The following is a 21,080-nucleotide window of genomic DNA, read 5'->3' as shown; positions in this document are numbered from 1 at the left end:
AGATTTAAGTGATGACATAGCGAAAGAGTAGTGATACGAACAAGATTTCTTTTGGTCAATCGATGATATGACAATATTTAATTGGTCGAAACACACCATGAAACAATTTTATTTGCCTTAGATAGGAATGTCATATTATTTTGACACATGACCTTTGATCAAATAAATTTTAAAAGATTACAACAATAAACTTTAAATTACAATTAAAATAACTAGTATTATATTTACACTTGTGTAGTGTATTGAAGTTGCACATTGATGTCATTCCTTAGGTAACAGTAACATGCATTTGTAGTTGAATTTAGGTGGCAAAACAGTACATACAATCACAGTGACGTCGTTTCAACTGATGGATTCCGAAGCTGAACGTCGTTTTCGAACTATTCGCAACCACCTCACTTCCACCGCCGCCGCCGCCGTTGAACAAGAGCAGGCGTCACTTCTCTGCCGTAGAAATGCCGCCGGCGAGTTCTTCTTCGGTATTCTTGCTCACCCACTTTTCTTAAATGAGAATGCAGCTGTATATACATTCTTTGAAAATTCAGTTTCTTAAGTAGCATTCAACTGAAAAGAGAAGAAAAAGAAGAAGATAGTTCTTCAGGTGCACTTTTTCTCTTGTGTAACTAACTGACTATATATGGGAAAATAAAACAAGCTAAATCTCTGTAAGATCAAATTAATCATTAAAAGATTTTGGATATAACAAAAAAATTGCAATCTTTAGTTGAGATTAACATACACATACTCTTCAACTCCATGTTTAGCATGAGTTGTATCCGCGTTTAAATCTGAGATCAACTTTCACTTCCACCGATTACCGAGGTCTCTTCGAATAGCTCAACAAAATGGGGAAGGAAGGTTGGTTTGTAGTTGTAGAGAGGGCCTAACATCAATAGGCCAATTGTGTATTGTATTGAGTCTCAAATCATCCACAATCATAATCAGGCCATTTACAATGTGCCACATCACTATCCTTTTAGGCTATAGTCGATCAACATAAAGTCCGAATTTAACATATGCAGGTTTGACTTGTTCTACAGCTGTGTAGATTTGGGGGATGAACATTGATGATCAGAAGATTCACATTTCCAACCAATGTACTTGATCATTATCAGGGCTGAATCGAAGTGCTGTTAATAGAGGAGATAATGAGTAGCACTATGAGTCTTGAAGAAAATGATCCTTTGCATGTTAGGTACCTGAATAGAGACCAAAGATTCACCAAAAACTATCTGTATTCTTTGTAGTACCAACTATGAAGAGTAAATCCTTTCTCCTAATAATTGTTGTTTGGTTTGTCATTTAGGACATGAGGCAAGCTGACCTATAGAACCATGCCTGACATCTACCTAGCTTGTATTTGGTTAAATTCTCCTCTTTTTGTCAACTAGGCAGCGTTGAAAAAGGAGATACTGCTATATCTGGATAATTCCAACTGTTATCCCAGATATCTTGGTACCCAGTCTTGCTTCTCCAACTCCCTAGGGAAAGCTAAAGAGCTTCCCCGTCCCCAAGCCAAACAAAACTAAATAGATAGCAAATGGTCCTTCAAAAGTAGTTTACATCTTACTTTGCTTCCTTATATCATACTAGATCCATACCAGGTATAAATTTGGAGAACATCTGCATGCAGCCTGATAATGTAAGTCGAATGTCCAGCTATTTGTTGGATTTACTGATATCGTATTACACTATTCCTCTACATGTTGATCTGACCTCCATTTTACTCATTGCTAGCATGTTTGTTCAGCTTATTACTTGGTGATCAGACTACCCTGTTTTCTGTTTCTCTATCTATCTATCTCCTCTGCATTGGTTTCTTTGCTAATTATTGTACTGTCACCAGAGCAAGGATTTAGTAATGCGCTCCCTGAGGAACTGAAGACAGGAAAATGGAATGTGTACAGGTCAGAACAGTTAGTTCAAACTCTTCATGTATTCGACACACTACTGAGCTCGAATTATTTTAAATCCAGATCTGCTCGCTCTCCGGTGAAGCTTATTAGTAGATTTGCAGATCATCCTGAAATTGGTACCTTACATGACAATTTTGTGTGAGCAACCAAACTTGCCTGATTGACTCCCCATTTTCCTTTTATTTTCATGAAAATTCACCACTATTTGAATTGTTTTTCATCTTTTTTGTTTTGATTTGTTTGTCTGGTTAGGCGATCGGTTGAGGCGTTTCCAGACTGCAATTACTTAGGATCACGAGTTCAAGAAGATGGAACAGTAGGAGAGTATGTTAGCCACTGGAAGCCTGTAATTGAGCTTATGATTTATCTTCATGGCATACTCATCCAATGTAACATACACTACAGGTACAAATGGATGACATACAAGGAGGCAGATACTGCACGGTCAGCAATAGGTTCTGCACTAGTTTGTCATCAGATTCCAAAGGCAACTTACTTTATCAACTTCTTAAACCAATTTGGAAGGCCTTCTGTTCTCTTTCGAAATTTACTTGTTCTCATTTTTAGGAAAAACTAAAGGAAGTGAATATTTTCTGTTTATATACTGATCATTTTGATTCCTTCACTTCTTGACAGGGATCTTGTGTTGGTTTATATTTTATCAACCGACCAGAATGGCTGATAGTCGACCATGCCTGCTCTGCGTATTCATTTATTTCTGTTCCTTTATACGATACTCTTGGTTGGTCTTCAGACATTATCAAAAAAAAAATTCATTTAATATCTTACCAATGTTGCTAAAAGTCCTAAGCCATAAAATTTGTAGGTCCAGAAGCTGTAAAATATATTGCAAACCATGCAGCAATTGAAGCTATATTTTGTGTGCCAGAAACATTAAATCATGTGAGTTTACTTGCAAGTTCTGTTGAGGTGACATGGAAGTGGAAGAATCAAGCAGTTACCAATATAGGCTTTAGACCATTTTTGAGGTTAACTGTTCATTTGCAGACAGAATATTGGAACACTGTTTACTTGCTATAATTGTCGCATTTGGATTGAGAATCTGATGTTTTGGATCTACTTTCTACTGGCCATATTTTGTTTATGTTCTTCCTGACCATTGATTTAATAAAAGAGCCTAACTTTCCACCGTCATAGGTGGATTATATATTTTAAAAAACTTAAAAAACATCAACATCCTGGAATTTGGCAAACTTTAAATGCAGAGAAATAGAAAGAGATGTACGTGATAGACCTTTCTCTTCTCTACACTGCTTTCCTTGAAGTCACTGTTGAGGTTCTTATTTATGGGATTACTCTTCAAATTGCAGTTGCTTAGCTTCGTATCGGAGATTCCTTCGCTGCATTTAATTGTGGTATGCAACGCTGTCCCTTTATGGTGATTGAAGTGGTGCATAACTATGATGTTGCTGATCTGCAATTCATCTGTCCTCATCTGGCTTGGGTATGGTGTAGGTAGTTGGAGCAGTAGATGGGAGAATTCCATCACTTCCACCGTCATCTGGAGTGGAGATCATATCATATTCAACACTACTTAGTCAGGTGATTATATATACTCGAAGTCGTATTTTTATGGTATGAGAGTTTTAGATTTTGTGCCTAGTAGGAGTGAGAAGATGCAGAGATGTGAACATAGTATGTATGGTAGCTTTGTGCTGCATATGATCTTTCACATATCTCAGTTAATGACATGGGTGGAGTTGCAAGAGATATATCGATAAGTGTAATTTCACTAGCAGCACTGAAAATGCCTACTAATGTATTTGTACTTCACTACTTGATTGTTAAGGTTTCATAGTATTAGTTAATGATTTTCTTTCAGGGTCTCAGCAATCTTCAGCCCTTTTGCCCACCAAAACCTGAGACTGTTGCTACGATATGCTATACGAGTGGTACAACTGGGACCCCAAAGGTACAGCAGAATATTATATACTCAATTCTAAATGTTATTGCTTTCCAGAATTGAAGCAACTTGCATTTCTTTTATCTAACTGATAGGGTGCTGTTTTGACCCATGGAAACCTGATTGCAAATGTTGCTGGTATGAGTATTGGCATCAATCTATACTCTTCAGATATGTGAGTACTAGTGATTATAATAGCCCAAATATCTGCATGAATCACTTTTTTTATTGAAAGTTCAGGAGCTAAACATCTCTTACATTCAGTTGAAACTTTCTAATGAAAACTGTAGATTTTTCTGAAACTTTTATCTTAAATTTAATAGTTACATCTCATATCTTCCGCTGGCACATATATTTGAGAGGGCTACCCAAGTATTGCTGGTCTATTTTGGAGGAGCTTCTGGATTCTATCAGGGAGTATGAGACTTAACATAGAGTACTTTCTGGATTTTCTTTTAGCAGTCCTTTCATGAACTGTATCTGTCAAGTCTAAGGATTATTCTAGCTCGGATTCGTCCAAATCTATCTGTAATTTTTGTGACTTAATTTTTTCAAACAATGGCTTGAAAACATGAAATACAACTAATACAACCATTGGAGGATATTGGAAAAGCATAAAGCTGTTCATTGCTGGAATAAATATGTGAATTTGTAGGTTGTAAGTCAATGATATCACTGTGCAAGAGATTTAACTTATATAGATAACGTGAATTGCTTGTTACAGATTCGTTTCAGTTTTACTGATCATAATATTTGCTACTTAGTTTGCCCTTTGTCATCCTTTCTGCTCCTTTTTGTTTCTAATTTCTGAATTCCTTCTTAAGGAATACTGCATACTTGTGAAATCAAAGAAATAGGACTATAAAAGTAAAGGAAAATAAAGCACCTTAAACCTTAATGAAGTCGGGAGTTACCAGCTTTAATTAAACTTTATAGCATTTTCCTCCTCAAACTTTTTAAAGTTTTTGGACTATCCATTTGGGCATGCTGTTGCAAGTATCCCTCGGGAAAAATGGAAAATTCTATGTATCTTAATTTTTTTCTTTTATTCTGAACTTGTTTAGTTTATTTTTCCCCTTTTCGTCTCTGTTGTTTTGTTCTTCTTTCCTTCTACTACCATTGCACCAGAAAGTGAATTCCCCTATCCTTCTCCTCCTTGTCCCAAACTCCCCTTTCCTGTTGCAATAACTCTATGTCTTACTCTTCTCCCTGCCTGATCATATCCTCTTAAGGCCTTCCCTTCATCTTCCTCTTGCTTCTTCGCCAACAACAACTTTCCATTAACTTCCCTGCTGGTTACTGCTACTTTTGTTTCTTCTTCACCTGAATATCCACATCCCTCCTTGTCCTTATTCTTTTCCACCCTGTTGTCTAATTTTTTCTCTTTATATTTCTCCCTTTGTCTTGTTCACCGTGCCCAGTGAAGTAGCTTGGTAGTATGAAAGTGGTGAAAAAGGAGAAAAACAAAAAGGGAAATGTAAAAGAAATGAAGTAAGGGCTGTATTTGTGTTTCTACTTTCAAGGGGGGAGATTTTTCACAAAATTATTAAGGACAAGTTATAAACTTAAGTTGATGGAGGGAAAATGTGCACCTCCTTAAGGTAAGAGGTTTTATTTTTTGCATAATGACATTTAGGAGATATTATTTGGATAAAAAATAGTAAGTCTTGAGAATCAATTGTCTACAATATTCTAAGCAATGTCTTCACACTTCTCTAAGGAAATACTTTGTTTAACTTTACTATACATTCAGGATAATCTGAAACTAGTGGATGATATGGCTGTATTAAGGCCCACCGTCTTTTGCAGCGTTCCTCGGTTATACAATAAATTATATGCCAGGTAATTGACTGTTGATGCTGATTTGCTATTTGTTGTAATTTTAATTTTATGTGATCCTCAATTAACTTCCTTTTGCAGCATTATGAATGTTGTGAAGACATCTGGTTCTCTGAGAGAGAAAATATTTAATGCTGCTTATAATGCTAAGAAGCAAGCAATTTTTAATGGTGAGGTAACTTTACCTCTATCGAGTAATAGATGGATGCACCTGTGCACCTTGGACCTCTATTTATCATGGTTGCATCATATAATGTTTCTTTAGGATTTAAGATTGTTCCCATAGAGGTCTATTAGCATGGAGATCGGTGCATACAGAAGTTAAGATACGCTTTGTTTCTATTATGTTCCAACATATGTTTAATGTCCTGTTGAATTGCTAATTGTCTCACAATTGACAAGAATTATTTTTTCATTATGTGAAGTGACAAGAACCTTTTTCAGTTAGCTTTTGACAGTGCAGCAGCATTACACAGATAATACTGATTAAAGCTGACAAAAATGTGTTTCGGTTGTGTGAAATTTCTCGAAACATTATTACTGCATGTTCTAACTTAGGACTGGTAATTTTTTCATTTCTCATGGGTTTGGACTATTAAATTTGGTAAGAGTTTCAACAGTATGCTACATGTGCTTGCATGGGTTTGGCCCTGTGTCAGCTGAAGATGAGGCTTCAACAACTATTTGTGTTAAGTTTTACATTAGTGGGATATGGTGAATTTGGACTCCTTGTATGGACTTGGTAATAGAGTCAGACTCTTCCCAATTTATGATTTACCATGTTGGGCTCCAATATTAAATTGTCTACGCTCCAGATGTTCAGTCCTGGGTCTGAAGCGGGGTGTTAAGTCTCACATCGGGTGGGATGTGGTGAATTTTGACTCCTTATATGGACTTGGGCAGTCCTCCCCTCACAATCTAGATTTGGGATTGAGTTAGGTCCAAGACCCATTTCTTTACAATTTGTAGCTTGATCTGCAGTCAGTCCCTTTACCAAGTCCACCGTCCACATCTAGTATCTCTCGAAATCAATTTAGCAGCTGTTACCAAAGTGATAGGTCAGTGGATTCATGTTAAACCACTTGTAGTATGACATAGCCACAACTTTCTAGAAATGAAACACTATGATCTAGGCAGATTGTACTGAATGCTTCAGCCCTCAATTAAACAGTGAGGTAGTTCTTTTTTAATCATAATGCTTCTTGATAAGTTTTGTTTTGATGCTGATGTGTTATTCTATATGAATTAGCCCTTTACTACTTCATTGATTTTGTGAGTAAATGTATGAAGTTCAAATACCTTGGAAGCAGCTCTTTAATATGGACTCTTGACATCTCCTTATCTGTAAATTCATTTCCCTCTTCTCGGTAAGATGGGAAAAGGGAACAAACAACCATACCTTAGTCCCAAACAAGTTGGGGTCGTTCATATGAATCCCACTGTCATTTAAACTCATTTCATGTCATCATACTCAATAAAATAAAATGAAAAACAAGGGAACAGAGGAAAGGAAAATAACAGAAAAGTGGGGAAGAATCAAACTCATGTGCCTTTTTGTTTGGGCAGGGAAGCTACTTAAGGGGATAAAAAAAGGTGGGAACTCCTTGGAAAACTTTGCTGTGAACTGAAGACTCACTTGTTGACTATTTTAAGAAAAGGGAAAATGAGAAAGTAAAGTACTTTAGCGGACAGGAAAGCTGCTTTCTGTTCCTGTAATACTGCTCATTTGGTGGTATTAAGGTCTTTGTTTATGAGGTTGGGAATGGGGGGTGGCTTATATTTTCTCTAACTAGCTTGCAAGATAACAATTTGTGCTTTCATGGCTTTCAGTTTTGATGCTTTTTAGTTGGATTGCGCCTTTGGTGCATTTTTAATTAATAGTCTTGACCTTCCAAACAGCTCTGTAGGTTTAACCTCTCTTGCATTTCTAGTAGGATTAACTTATGAAGAGAAGGAAGACACATCTCTCTTTGCTGTGATATATATAGATTCACATTTACTTTTCCAGGAAAGAATCCATCCCCATTTTGGGATAGATTGGTATTCAACAAAATAAAATCAAGGCTAGGAGGAAGAATTCGCTATATGGTCTCAGGAGCTTCACCATTATCTCCTGATGTAATGGACTTTTTGCGGGTGTGAGTTGAACATGCTTAACTTCATCAAATTTCTCCAATTATGATCAACTTATGAAACATAAACTGAGACCAGGTACTTTTATTGTGTGAAATGAGCTAAGCAGTTTTATTGTTCAGATGCTTTGGTTGCCAAGTTATAGAAGGGTATGGAATGACCGAAACTTCCTGTACTATAAGTAACATGGATCAGAGTGATATCTTATCTGGTCATGTGGGCTCTCCTAATCCTGCATGTGGTTAGTACGACTCCAAGCAAGTACTATTTTCCATTTGTCTTATGACTGGACAAGGACTAATTATGTTTTCATGTTTTAGAAATAAAGCTTGTTGATGTCCCTGAAATGAACTATACATATGAAGATCAGCCTTATCCCCATGGTGAGATTTGTGTAAGAGGCCCTATAGTGTTCCAGGGATACTACAAGGATGAAGTACAGACGTAAGGGCATTTCTTTAACTTATTCACCCTTTTGTAGTTTGCATATAAGCAGGGACACGTCCAAGTTAAATTTTGAAATTATCCAATCACATTGTTCAGGCAAGAAATGATTGACAAAGATGGATGGCTTCACACCGGAGATATTGGAGTGTGGCTACCTGGGGGGCGCTTAAAGATAATTGATAGGTGAGAGGATAGCTAATAGTACTTGCCTTGGAATTATTAGAATGATCCTTAGGATTTATAGAGGTATTGTGAAGTAATTTTTCTTCCTTTGTTGCAATCTAATTTATGTTCCTTGAACATGGAGAATAAATAAGGTTGCTTCTTTGTAACTATAATCCACTTTACTGAATTGCATGGTATATGGAGGTCAGTGGCTGCTTGTAGAAAGTCTTTATCTTTTGCTATTTGTTGGCAGGAAGAAAAATATTTTCAAGTTGGCACAGGGAGAATATGTAGCTCCGGAAAAAATCGAGAATGTTTATGCAAAGAGCAAGTATGTTGCACATTGCTTTATACATGGTAAGATATGGCGTCGCAGAGAATCCCCCCCCCCCCCCCCCATATGTATGGCACCTTTAGAAGATCTACTGTACTCTTGTCTGCTTTGTCAGGTGACAGCCTAAGTTCCTCTCTGGTAGCCATAGTCTGCGTGGACCCAGACATGTTTAAAGCATGGGCTATAAATGAAGGCATCAAGGTGACACCCTGAATTCCTCTTACATCTTCAACCTGCTCATATGAAAAACTGCACAGATTATACACTATATGTTATACAAGGAAAGAGATGAGAAAGATCAGAACAATATTCATCATAACATAAGCTGACCAGAAAATATAAGGGAACCTGAAAGACCATTTACTTTCGGCAATTAACTGTGTAAAACAGGAGGGGTGACCGAGTTCTTTATGTCTCCCACATAAGATGAATTTGTGAATGAAAGGATGAAAATATGCATTACTGATTCCTCTCCTTGGAATATACACGTCCTGAGAGTAGATGGGAGAAAATCTTTAAAAAGAACAAACCAAGTCCGTTATCTTTTCACCTCCTTACAGAACTAAAGGAAAGATCCCTCTTTGATTATTTGTCTTGTCTCAGTATTTCACTTCTCTGCTCTTTACTCTTCCCTCTAATCTAGCATATTTCCTTAAGAAATAACTCCATACTTTATTGACGACAAAACTTTCTTTCTTAACATCTTGTAAAATCATAATATCATACTTTTTATTTTAGCTTTAGTTAGTTTCTTTTCTTTCCGCAATCGTACATGACATTTGGAATGTAAGAAGTATGCTTTCACTTGTGTAGCATAGTCATTCAAGACATAATCTGGAATCTGAATATTCAATTTATCTGGCTGATACTTTTGTTTACCGGGAAAACGGTACAATTGAATTTGTAATGAGGTCCAGGATACACATCTCGATTTAACTCTTTAGGTCCAGTTATTAGCAGTTAAATGTGCTTGTTCAAGAAATAAACGGAAGTAATAAAGTTGTATGGAGCAATAGAGCTCAGGTGATGCGTGTTTGCACCGGATCCAGTAATGTTAGAATGATGTTGATCTCAGTTCCTGGATCGTAAATGCTATGAGATAAAACTTAGTGAACATATGAAAACTTGGAGCACAAGAATATAAGTGTATTCCTTTTGTATTGTTCAGAATCCAATCCTTTCAATTGTGATCAAACTCCTATATATTGGTTTACAAAGATAATACATCAACCAATTGAAAAGCTCCACTCGAGCCCTTAAGTACTATGGCCAATGGCTGCCATCCACGTGGAAATATTGTTAGTTGTGCCAACTATTATTCCTCTGTTGTGGACGAGGTATCGAACGATCATATCTGGTGTATCTGTGCTATTGTCCTTTTTGCCACGTCATCAGGAACGATTTTCTCTATCCTCAGGCTAGGACTTCCCGCCTTTTTCTCAAAGATGCTCATTTTGTGACCCCGGAAACTAATCGAATCCGATCTTCGCCAAACATATCCTCGTACCTGACCATTCCACTGAACCAATTTTCTCGAGCGTCTTTTGTTGGTGCCACGTGTCCACCCTTTATTCTTCCACGTACACAAGTTGTTTTTGCCCCATTCAACTTTCCTTACGAAATGTTCATATGGTCATGAAAAGTACCAAACTTCATTAATGAAAATTGTGAAGTTCTCATTAGATTTTTATGAAAGCATTGCAGAGTAAGAAGTAGAGAGATAGCTTTTCTTTTGAAATATGAAGAGAATTATAAGTATTTGTTGGTATTGTATGTGAATAATGTGATTATATTTATCTTGGCGAGAGCAGAATAAAGACGTGAAACAGCTCTGCACTGATCCAAGAGCAAAGGCTGCAATATTGAAAGACATGGATACCGTTGGAAAGGAAGCACAGGTAATTTGAATTCCCCTGCAATGAAATGTAGTTCCTTGTCTTTTCAACATGTTTTTCATGGCAAACAATTTGCAGTTGCGAGGTTTTGAATTTGCAAAAGCTATTACTTTGGTGCTTGAGCCTTTTACTTTGGAGAATAATCTGCTTACTCCAACGTACAAGGTAAGTGTTGTTTCGCGATTATTAGACAACTAGATAAAGTCTCCATTGCTCAAATCCTTTTCTGTATTTCTTGTCCTTTTTTCAGATAAAAAGGCCACAAGCAAGAACATACTTTGCTAAAGAAATAGCTGACATGTATGCACAACTCTCAACATCCAATTCTTCTCCAGATAAAATCTTGTGAAAAGGCAAAAATAATACTGTGATCTTATGCTGTTGAATTATTGTCCATCTCACAATGGAACTATATATTTAAGTAGTTAATATTGACAAGGAGTGTAAAACATATTCTGATGTAGAACCTATTATTGCACATGCAACTCTTTTGTGATAATGGTATGGCATAGTATAAATATATATTTTAAAATGCTTTTACACCAACCCAAGTGTAGTCGGGTTTTTTTTTAGTTAAAACCAAACCAATCTAAATATAGTTGATTTTCTTATTCCAATACCAAACCTTAGTCGGGGTTTTTTCTCTTGTTTGACTTGGTTTGCGGTTTGATTTGGTACACCCATGTAGACAACCAAACCAACTCTTCTCAAATCCTTCTCATGAATTAGGGGTGTACAAAATTGAACCGAAAATCGAATCAAACCGCAAATCGAGTCAAATCGGAAAAAAAAAAACCCGACTAACGGTTTAGTTTGACTTGGTTTTGGTATTGAAAAAAAAACCCCGCCTATACTTGGGTTGGTTTTGTTTTAACTAAAAATAGTCAACCTGAGACCAAACTAATCCGACATTATATATATAATTTTTAAAATTTATTTTATACATAAAAGTATTTACTTTGATGTAATTTCTAAATATTACTTGTACGTTTTCATAATTTTTATCTTTTAACATATTTTTTTAAGTTTTTTGAGACTTAGAATTTTAAATGGTCCAAAAATGATTATAGTTCATAGATATTAGTAACTCTAATAAAGCTCAATTTGAAATCAAATCAATACTATGCTAACAAAATAAATTAATTCAACACTAAGAATGACAATAATGTTGAATTTGTGTTCTTTAGTTTTACACTAGTGAACATATCCCCGCTTTGCGCGGTCATAAAAATTATTTATAAATTCAAAAGTCACTCACTTATGTGTAGTTATTTTAGAAAGTCACTCAATCATGAATAATTATCTTGAAAAATCACTTTACCAGTCTAAATAATTTTTTCATTAAATTTTGTTGACATGAGATTTTTATTTTATACTAAATTTTTTTAAAAATAAAAAAAGTGTCAATTTTAATCATTTTATTGATGCCCCCACTAAAATTATATAGAAATATATATTTATCAAGATCACTTCATTTTATATGCATTTAAAATAATATTTAAAGCAATCACTCAAATATGACATAATTTGCTACTCTAATTTTTCTCATATAATTAGAAACATTGGAATCTTTGTTATTGTCTAACTATTGTTCAAACGTTGACATATATAATTAATTGATTACTCAATTATAAGCTAAATTTTTTTATATAAAATGCGTAATTGAGTTGTGTGTTTTTGTATTTATAATTTATATTGGTACTTTAGATATAAGTTTGTTTTACTAACTATAGTTATAAATTTTGTTATATTACATATTACTTAATTTTAGTGGGACACGTCAATAAAAAAAATTATAATGAAGATCTTTTTATTTCTTAAAAATTTAGCTTAAAATAAAAATTTCAAGTCAACAAAAATTAATGAAAAAATTCTTTAAATTGGTTGGGTGACGTTTTATGTAGAATACTAATAGTTGAGTGACTTTCTAAGATAACTATTCATAGTTGAGTGACTTTCTAAGATAACTACACATAATTGAGTGACTTTTGTGTTATAAAACAAAGTTGAGTGACTTTCTGAGAAAACAACTATGATACTCATAGTTGAGTGAATTTTTGAGAAAGTTATTCATAGTTGAGTGACCATTTGAGATATTATTTTCCTAATCCTACTTCCTCTTTTTGTTTAGTTACTTCCTTCCATCTTTCCTATGTTGAATTATTTATTTTATTGAATTATTTTCTTGTTTCTCTAGTTCTCGTTGCTAGTTAAATATTGTGCTCTATTTTTTAAATAATCAAAAAGAAAATTTGCTTCTTTCTACTTTAATATTTTCATTACTTATTCGAAACTAACGTTTTTTATCTTTCCTTGTCTTCTATAATAACTGTCTTCTCCTAATTAATTGACAAATTATTTAGGCAAAGTTAGACTTTTAAATTAAAATGATAGGCACTAACAAATTAAAGAGACTTAAGTACAATAAGTGGTACTTAACAATGAGTAATTGAAAAAAAATGAGTAACGCATATTGAGGAGAAATATTTTAATTAGTGACCTTTGATTATTATTTTTTTATTTTAATAACAAAAACAGATTAAGAAAATAGGAGAATGGTAAAAAAAAAAAATTAAAAATATGGTTGTTGATTATAGAGTTGTAACATCACCTTGTTTATGTCCAACTTTATATAAATATATATAGCTATAGCTTTTAAATTACAAGCTCCCATATATTTTGATAAATTAAAAAATTGTGATGATAATTCAACTAAAGTTTTTTGATTTGTTAAACTATTTATAATAAATTACATTCAAATTACTCATGTAAAATACAAATTCAACACATACTAAAATGAGATCATTCTAATTTGAAAAACACAATTCACTCTTTTTTAAGTTGGAACTAAATTTGAAACTTTAAATATGTCAAAATTAAGTTTGATTTCATTTCTCAACCAATAAAGTTTATCCAGAAGAAAATATAATTTTATTGGCATTATTTTTTAAAACTAAGATTAAGCCTGCCTTCTAATAGTTAAATGGCTAGAAATAATATCAATGAAAGCAATAATCAACTAAAGTGTATACGGCGAGAAAATTTCCTTTCAGCATTCTTAATTTCTTATTCATGAACAATTTATCATTTTCGTAACCAACTACGAAAACACACAAAGAAAAAATAATATTTTACATAAAATAATGAACAAAAAAAAAACATCAATAATTTTTTTTAAAAAAAAAACGAAACACATACACGATGTTTATTAAGTAAAATTGAACCTTCTAGATATTTAAATAATAATATTTACAAGCATAATCAAAAACATATATTTGAGATACTCATAATAAATAGTTTGATAAGTCCATTTGCTCCTCTTAAAATATACCAAATCTCATTCATGCAGCGACAAACCTTGGTTTAATATCTCTTTTATACTTTGTGTTGCGCCGTAATCTTTCTATATGTAGAAAAATCACTATTTGAAATGTTCTATGTATAAAACAATTTGAGAAATACTTAGAAAAGAGTCGCCACTTAATTTTTTAAAGAAATTAAGAAAACTTATAATTTTCAAAGATTTAAACAGAAAAAATCATTTGAAAATACCAAAGAGGGTTCGGGGTTCAATTTACACTTCGAGAAGGGTTTAAGCATTCGAAGTGTCCGCTAACATGCGGTTGACCTGCGACTTGACTTAAAATATATTTGACTATTTGTTAGAAAAATAATAATGTAACATAAAAAATAATAACTTATAATATATTTGATTAACTTTTAAGAAATAATTAAATAAATGACACATTTTATATTATTTTACTTTTTTTTTTTTTTTTTTGAAAATGGGACCTTAATTGAACCATTTGAATTAAGGTGCAAGTGATTAGAAAATCAATAAAAACTGGACTAATTAGAATTTATTTAGTTCATTTTAAAATAAATTAAACCAATTTAACACATTAAAGCATAAAAAATCGTTTTAAATTAATTGAAGGATAAAAGTTTTGACTAACTTTTGGAGCAAATGACTAAGTATTATTTTATAATAATAATTAACATTATTAGATTAACTTTGAGAAAATAGTTAAACAAAGAGCAATTTTTTTTATTTTTTAAGAAAATGGGACCCTATTTAAAATATTTGAATTAGAGACAAGTAATAAGAATTTTAACAAAACTAAATTAGTCGGTTTTTGGTTTATGTAAAAAAAAAAAAAAAAAACTATTTTAAACTAAACAAAAAAAAAAAAAAAAAAAAAAAAATTGACTAAAGATATAAATGAAAATACAAGAGTTGATAAAAATAAGATTTTTGTTAGAAACAAAACAACACAGAGAGATAGTTCGTCTTTTGGGGAATTCGACTAAGTTGATTTACGATTATAAAGTTAGAATTAAACAATAAACAATAAATAATCACAATTATATAATTAAAGAGTAAGGAAGAAAATGAATTTGGGCCTCCTTTTGGGCCAAATTCGTTGGAATTTTTGGGGATTTATTCAATCCCGTTTTTGGTATACAGCTGATGTATATCAGTGTATATCGGCATGTATATCAGCCCTTTTCATGTATTTCTTGCTTCCGAATACATGTATTTTGCATCAGCCCTGTGTCCCTGCGTTTTTGACCTGTATATTGTATTTTCCGTCTGTGTACGGTGTATACAGTATGTATAACAGTTTGTTTTCGACCCTTTTCAGAGCTTGGAAGTTTAAATTCCAGCCTTGTGTGGCTCTCCCGACATTCAAATAAAATGGAGGCTGACTCGAGTAAGAAGAGAAAATTTGAGCTTTGAAGGCCCAAATCGAAATGCTAGGGGAATAGTGAAGTCCTTGGGGACTCAAGGCAGATTTACATGCATCACAAAAGAAGAAAAGCAAAGGAGTTAATATACGAACTACTCAAAAAAAAATAAAAAAATAAAAAAAATAAAATAAAAAAAATGGAAGAGTATGCCAAAATAGTAGAAATATACCCACTGCTTTAAGAAAAGATAATATGGGAATTCGGCAAGAATACTTTGTATCTAATCACACCATTAAAATAGCTAAATAACCAAAGATGTAGAAAATGATAGATGCGTATCATTTATTTTTTAAAGGCAGTAACTAAGTTGACAATTTTCCTAATGAAAAGAATGATATTTTTCAAAAAAAATAATAATAAATAAATAAAAACAATAAAAAAAAAAAAAAAAAAAAAAAATAACGAGAATGGATAAATAAAATAAAATAAGCTACTACCATAGAGAAAAAGCCTCGACAGACAATTTGCATGCTATCCATATGCCATGAGATTACCGCATGATAAGATTAAAATGAACGAACCAATGTAATTATTTAGGGAAGCCCATTTACTCAAGTTCGAACTATTTGAAACTAACGCATAAACAACTATTAATAAATCTATTCCGACATACTTCAAAGATGAGAGCACAAAGGTATACAAATAGACTTATTGGAATCGATGTTGTTAGGTTTAAAGTACAACATAAACCATTATACGACAACGAGAGGAACAAAGTTCCAGGATCAAAGGATAGGGCAGAAATTTAATCTAAACTAAAGTAAACAACCACCTTCAAAGCAAACTTCTTCCTAGCACATGGTGATCCATAGACAATGGCAAAAATAGGATCAATATTTCATACTAAGAAAGGGCAGTAATAGACATGCATGTTAATAAAACAAACTTTATTCATTTTTGAACAGAGGCAAAGCAATAGACAGAATTAGTACAACATGCTACTATTTTTGATGAAAATTTAGGCATGAATGAGAGAGGGAATTTTAGCATTTTTCACAACTTCAAATAAAGAAAGGAGGCAAGCATAGGCAATAGGACATACCACAAAGTTTAGCACGATTTTTTACACAATGAGGCGTGCATTTAAGGATAAACTACAATAAATTGAAACTCTTAACTTTAGGACTATAATTTTCTGAAATAAGAATCAATCTATAACAGCCCTCACAAGAGAAGAAAAGAACATAACTCATGCTTGAAAGCACATACAAGAACAAGACACCAATATACCTTGGAAGAATTTTTTAACTCGAACCCGAATATGAAACTTGGCTAATTTGTCACATACATGCTATATTGCAGACAGACAGAGCAGGGGAAGGAGTTAACATGGTCGCAACTATTAATTACAGATTCAAGACGACGAATGTAAAATACTAAGAACTTAAAATATTGATGTCTTGTTTCATTCCTTTAACTTGAGGTGAAAGAATGAAGGGTGAGACATCAAACACTTACACATTATGGCAGATTTACGACGACAAAAATAAAACTAAGACGAGAAAAATAGCCACAGCCACCAAACAACCCACCAACAACATTATATACATATTCCAATCGATATCAAAAGATGAAACAGGGGATAAAGTAAACGAAGAACCTAACTCTTATCGATATTTCGAAGCAGACTAAACCAACTACACTGATTTACAATCAACAGTAAGTCAATATTATCCCCAAACATCAACATATAAACAACTCACATAGTCAAGAATCTAATAGCAACACATTAAGAGTAAAAAGAAATTTCGAACCGAAAAATGAGTATTACCTGTCGAGATGCAGCGAAATGGGATAGCTAACGAGCTAGATTTTGACTTTTCCACCACACGAGGAACTCTAGTGAACTTCTGCAGATTCCAGCAGCCAACAAACAAGATAAAGGAAGAGAAATGGATTTTTAAGCGTATCTCGGAGGGACCTTTATAGCTTAAGAATTTCTTTTCTTTGTAAAATTTTCTAACTTTTCTTCCTCTCTCTTTCTTGAAGTGTATTTTGTAAGTAATAGTTATTTTTTGTGCCTTTTCCAAATTCCTCTCCTAAACTGAAAACAAAGATGGATTTTATATAGGAGAAAAATGAATTCCATTAGAGGGGAAACGGATTAAAAATTTCAATTTCAAATCCCTCTTTTTCCGGAAACAGTAGAAAGGATGGGGTGAGTATGGGCGTTGCAGGGTAGTTGGACGAGACTTCCGGATTTGTTGGGATTTGAACGTTGCTTGCCGGTGCTCGCGTGAAGAAGAAGAGTAACAGGGGCTGGGTACTGTTTTGGAGTGGGTTGAGGCGGCTGGAAGGTCTTTTTGTATTGTTATGTATGTATTTGGCTGTTTGGGAGTGTATTATTGTATTGTGGCATGTATGGGTGGGCTGGGAATATTGTGGAGAAATGGGTTTGAGGAATAAAAAGGGAAATGGGCTGATTTTGGAATGGAAATAAGAAGGAATTGGGTCGTGGGAATGGGCCCATTTTTTGGTCTTTTAAATGGTTAAGAATAGGATAAGCAATTGACTAAAATTTGCAACAAGACAAATTTTCATAAATTAATTAACGAGCTTCTTAATCTTAATGACATAAAATAATTAATTTGATTACAAAATAATTAATTTAATTACAAATTAATTAACTCGAAATTATAACTATAACTTAGACTAAAGTAAATTAATAAGATATTTAACTAGACATAAAATCTTTTGCGATGATTTTCAAATATTTATAAAATATACTAATTATACACATACATACATACATATATATATATTGACAAAATTTACATAAAGAAACTCAAAAAAATATTTTGAATTTATAACAAAAACTAATTAACTCAAAATTAGCCATCATTTTAAAATACACCAAAGAATATAAAATGTTTTTTTTTTTTTTCTTTTTCTTTTTTGAGATGATTTTCGGATATTTATAGGATACACTTATTTCATACATAATTACATAAAACATATATATTATTTTAAAAAGTGACAAAACTATTTAAACTAGCTTGCAAACTATATTTATTTTATTACTTTTATAAAACTGATTATTTTAAAACTATGGCCATAACTAAAATAACGTAACTTAAATAAAATGTGCTTTTCAAATCAACAAAATTAAATAAGACAAAATAATATAAAATAAGAATAATTAAACTAATAAAATAAATAACTTATACTTTAAACCAAATTAATTTAATTGAATATAAAACAAACTCTTTTTGAGACGGTTTTTGAATATTCATAAAATATAATAATTATATACATAATTATGTAAAACATATATATCATCTAAGATTTATAAAAAGTGACAAACTATTTAAAAATCTTGCAAACTATATTATTATTATTATTTATTTATTTTCATTACTATTCTATTTTTTTTTTTAGAAATTTTATAAAACTAATAATTTTAAATCGTTTGAAATTGGAGAAGCTCGAAATGATTAATTTATATTGTGGAGGGTCAAAATTGGGTGTCAACACTTTGAATAGTTGTTGTAGTCAGTTGACACATTTTTCTTTTCACTTTCTATAATTGATTGAACAAACCTGCGTATAGCAAAAATGATTCTAAATAATTAAAGAAAAGATATATAATTATTATGAGAAAATGATATAAAACAAAGATAAAAAATTAGAAATTGTCAGTGCAACAATAGAAATCATAATAATAAACATGCATAAGATCACCTAAAACTATGTATAACCAAGAATAAGTAAATCATGTTTCTTCGATTCATATAAGAAAATTTGTCAATACAATTATCCAATAAAAATACTAATTAATATTACCTAATGAAATATAGCATCATGAGTTTTTCATCTAGCATAGTGGGGAAGCTTTGGAGCTTTGTTCCTAAATTTATATCATTTTATTGAGTGTCAGAATTGAAAAGGTGCCATATTTAATACCTATAATAAATATTATTTATTGGATAGGAGAAGGAGATTATTGCAATGAATTTTCTGGGCAAAAAAGGTGCAACACTAATGCTTTCTATGTTAACCTATTAATAATATGTTAATTATGGGGAAGGAGAAGAGATCAATTTTTCTGCAAAAAAACGTGCAACACCAATGCATAGTGATACTAATACGGCACTAATGCAATATTACAGCTTTTATGTTTGTGTTTTAAAAATGAGAGAATTAAATACTATGCTTTAATTAATATTCAATATAAACTTAAAGCAAAAAAAAAGAAAATCAAAAAGAAGGAGAAAATAGATAATTGCAAATGCTGGCCATTGGAGGGTGCCACATCAGCGGTTTTAGATTCAGATTTATATATATATATATATATAGATTGGTTTAGACATTTAAAATACATAACTTAATTTTAATTTTCTTTAATGTTTAATCATGTAACTAATACTTATTAGTAGGGATGTACATGACTGGGTTGGTTCGGGTTTTTCAAATATCAAACCAAACTATTTATGTAAAATTTTTAAAGGGTAAATCACATAAATATGCAATATTATAAAAATATTTACCATCTATAGCAATATAATTTTTCTAACTAAATATAACATTTTTTTAGAATTAAAAAATAGTACTGTTTATCTTCCTTCGCCTCTTTCTCTGCCCTTTTTCTCTTCCTCTTTTTTTTTTTTTTTCTTCTTCTTTGTCATCTCTTTCTGTGTCATTCTTTCTCTTCCTCCTATTTTTTTTAATTCTTTTTTTTAAAATTTTCATTCAAATAACTGTTTTTAAATCAGTTTTTGCCCATATTTCACTATTTTTATCCAAAAACACGACGAGAAGAGGAATATAAAAATAAAAAAATTGTACAATATCATGTTCTCAAATAGAAATTTCAAATCTTTAAAATTACAAAAACAAGAGTTCACCATTGATGGTCATTATAAAGATTCATTTTGAATTCATTATTTGATTTTTACGAATTTGTGTTTAGTTTTTTTTTTTTTGAAGACAAGGGAAACCTCCAACCGCTATCCTTTGGGTAAAACTCCCGCTCCTATGCAATAGCTCGCAAACTACATAGGAGAGGTAACTCACAGTAGGCAAACCTGGTTTGATGAGCTCGACCCAGAAGGCAAACCCCTTGCTTTCGCTGGCAAGGGGTTTTGAACTTGAGACCTTAGCTTGGATAGGTTGTTCCTACAAATAGTTGAAAATGTCGTTTGGAGTTTCTATCCCAATTTTAAGAGGGTTTGGTTAAGTTTATAATTGATTTTAGGAGAAATATTAGATTAAAACTCGAAAAAGGTAAAGTTTATGGAACGGTATTGCGATTGTATTAAAGTTGTATTAGATATATTTCATAATTGTATTAAAATTGTATTAAAATCACGAACAATACATTTATAATACATATTACAAACTTCACTCCTTTTTGGTGATATCAACCAAAATAATTTAAATAACACATTTGTAATACATTTATAACATATGCACAATACATTTGTAATACATATTGCAAACATCACTCATGTTCTTAGTGATAGAAACTAAAATAATTTATAACACACATATAATACATGTTTTATTCATGAATAATACATGTTTTATTCATGAATAATACATGTTTTATTCAGTCTATAGATTATTGTCTTGTCTTTCGTTAGTTACGTTTTTCCATTTATTGTTAATTTTCTCTTCTAATTCAACTTTAATATTGTATAATTCATTTTTAATGCAAATTTAATTCATTTTGTTGT

At 32.1% G+C, this 21,080-nt stretch overlaps 1 protein-coding gene across 1 annotated transcript; it reads left to right on the top strand.

Annotated features, from left to right (window-relative positions):
* Positions 1-271: 271 nt before the first annotated feature.
* On the top strand, positions 272-11,022 carry LOC125839500 (long chain acyl-CoA synthetase 6, peroxisomal-like). Its single transcript, XM_049518475.1, has 23 exons — positions 272-479; positions 1,847-1,907; positions 1,977-2,054; positions 2,169-2,240; positions 2,322-2,403; positions 2,553-2,658; positions 2,743-2,819; positions 3,248-3,292; positions 3,393-3,479; positions 3,760-3,849; positions 3,936-4,015; positions 4,164-4,257; positions 5,594-5,682; positions 5,761-5,849; positions 7,688-7,817; positions 7,935-8,053; positions 8,133-8,256; positions 8,356-8,442; positions 8,678-8,781; positions 8,874-8,959; positions 10,570-10,656; positions 10,732-10,818; positions 10,904-11,022. The coding sequence occupies exons 1-23, from the start codon at positions 350-352 to the stop codon at positions 11,000-11,002; spliced, it is 2,103 nt and encodes a 700-aa protein (XP_049374432.1). The 5' UTR covers positions 272-349; the 3' UTR covers positions 11,003-11,022.
* The last annotated feature ends 10,058 nt before the right edge of the window (positions 11,023-21,080 follow it).

Source organism: Solanum verrucosum, unplaced genomic scaffold, assembly GCF_900185275.1.
Source record: "Solanum verrucosum unplaced genomic scaffold, falcon-dt-bn FXZP01000306.1, whole genome shotgun sequence".
Taxonomy (NCBI): domain Eukaryota; kingdom Viridiplantae; phylum Streptophyta; class Magnoliopsida; order Solanales; family Solanaceae; genus Solanum; species Solanum verrucosum.
The sequence above is the reverse complement of the archived record's forward strand: the minus strand, read 5'-3'. Positions and strand labels throughout refer to the sequence as shown.

Bases quoted from the DNA above. Each gene is read 5' to 3' on its own strand.
- LOC125839500 (XM_049518475.1), top strand. From the start codon at position 350: ATGGATTCCGAAGCTGAACGTCGTTTTCGAACTATTCGCAACCACCTC. The intron at 2,659-2,742 runs GTTGGTCTTCAG...TAAAATTTGTAG, and splicing joins TCCTTTATACGATACTCTTG to GTCCAGAAGCTGTAAAATAT. The intron at 10,819-10,903 runs GTAAGTGTTGTT...TCCTTTTTTCAG, and splicing joins TGCTTACTCCAACGTACAAG to ATAAAAAGGCCACAAGCAAG.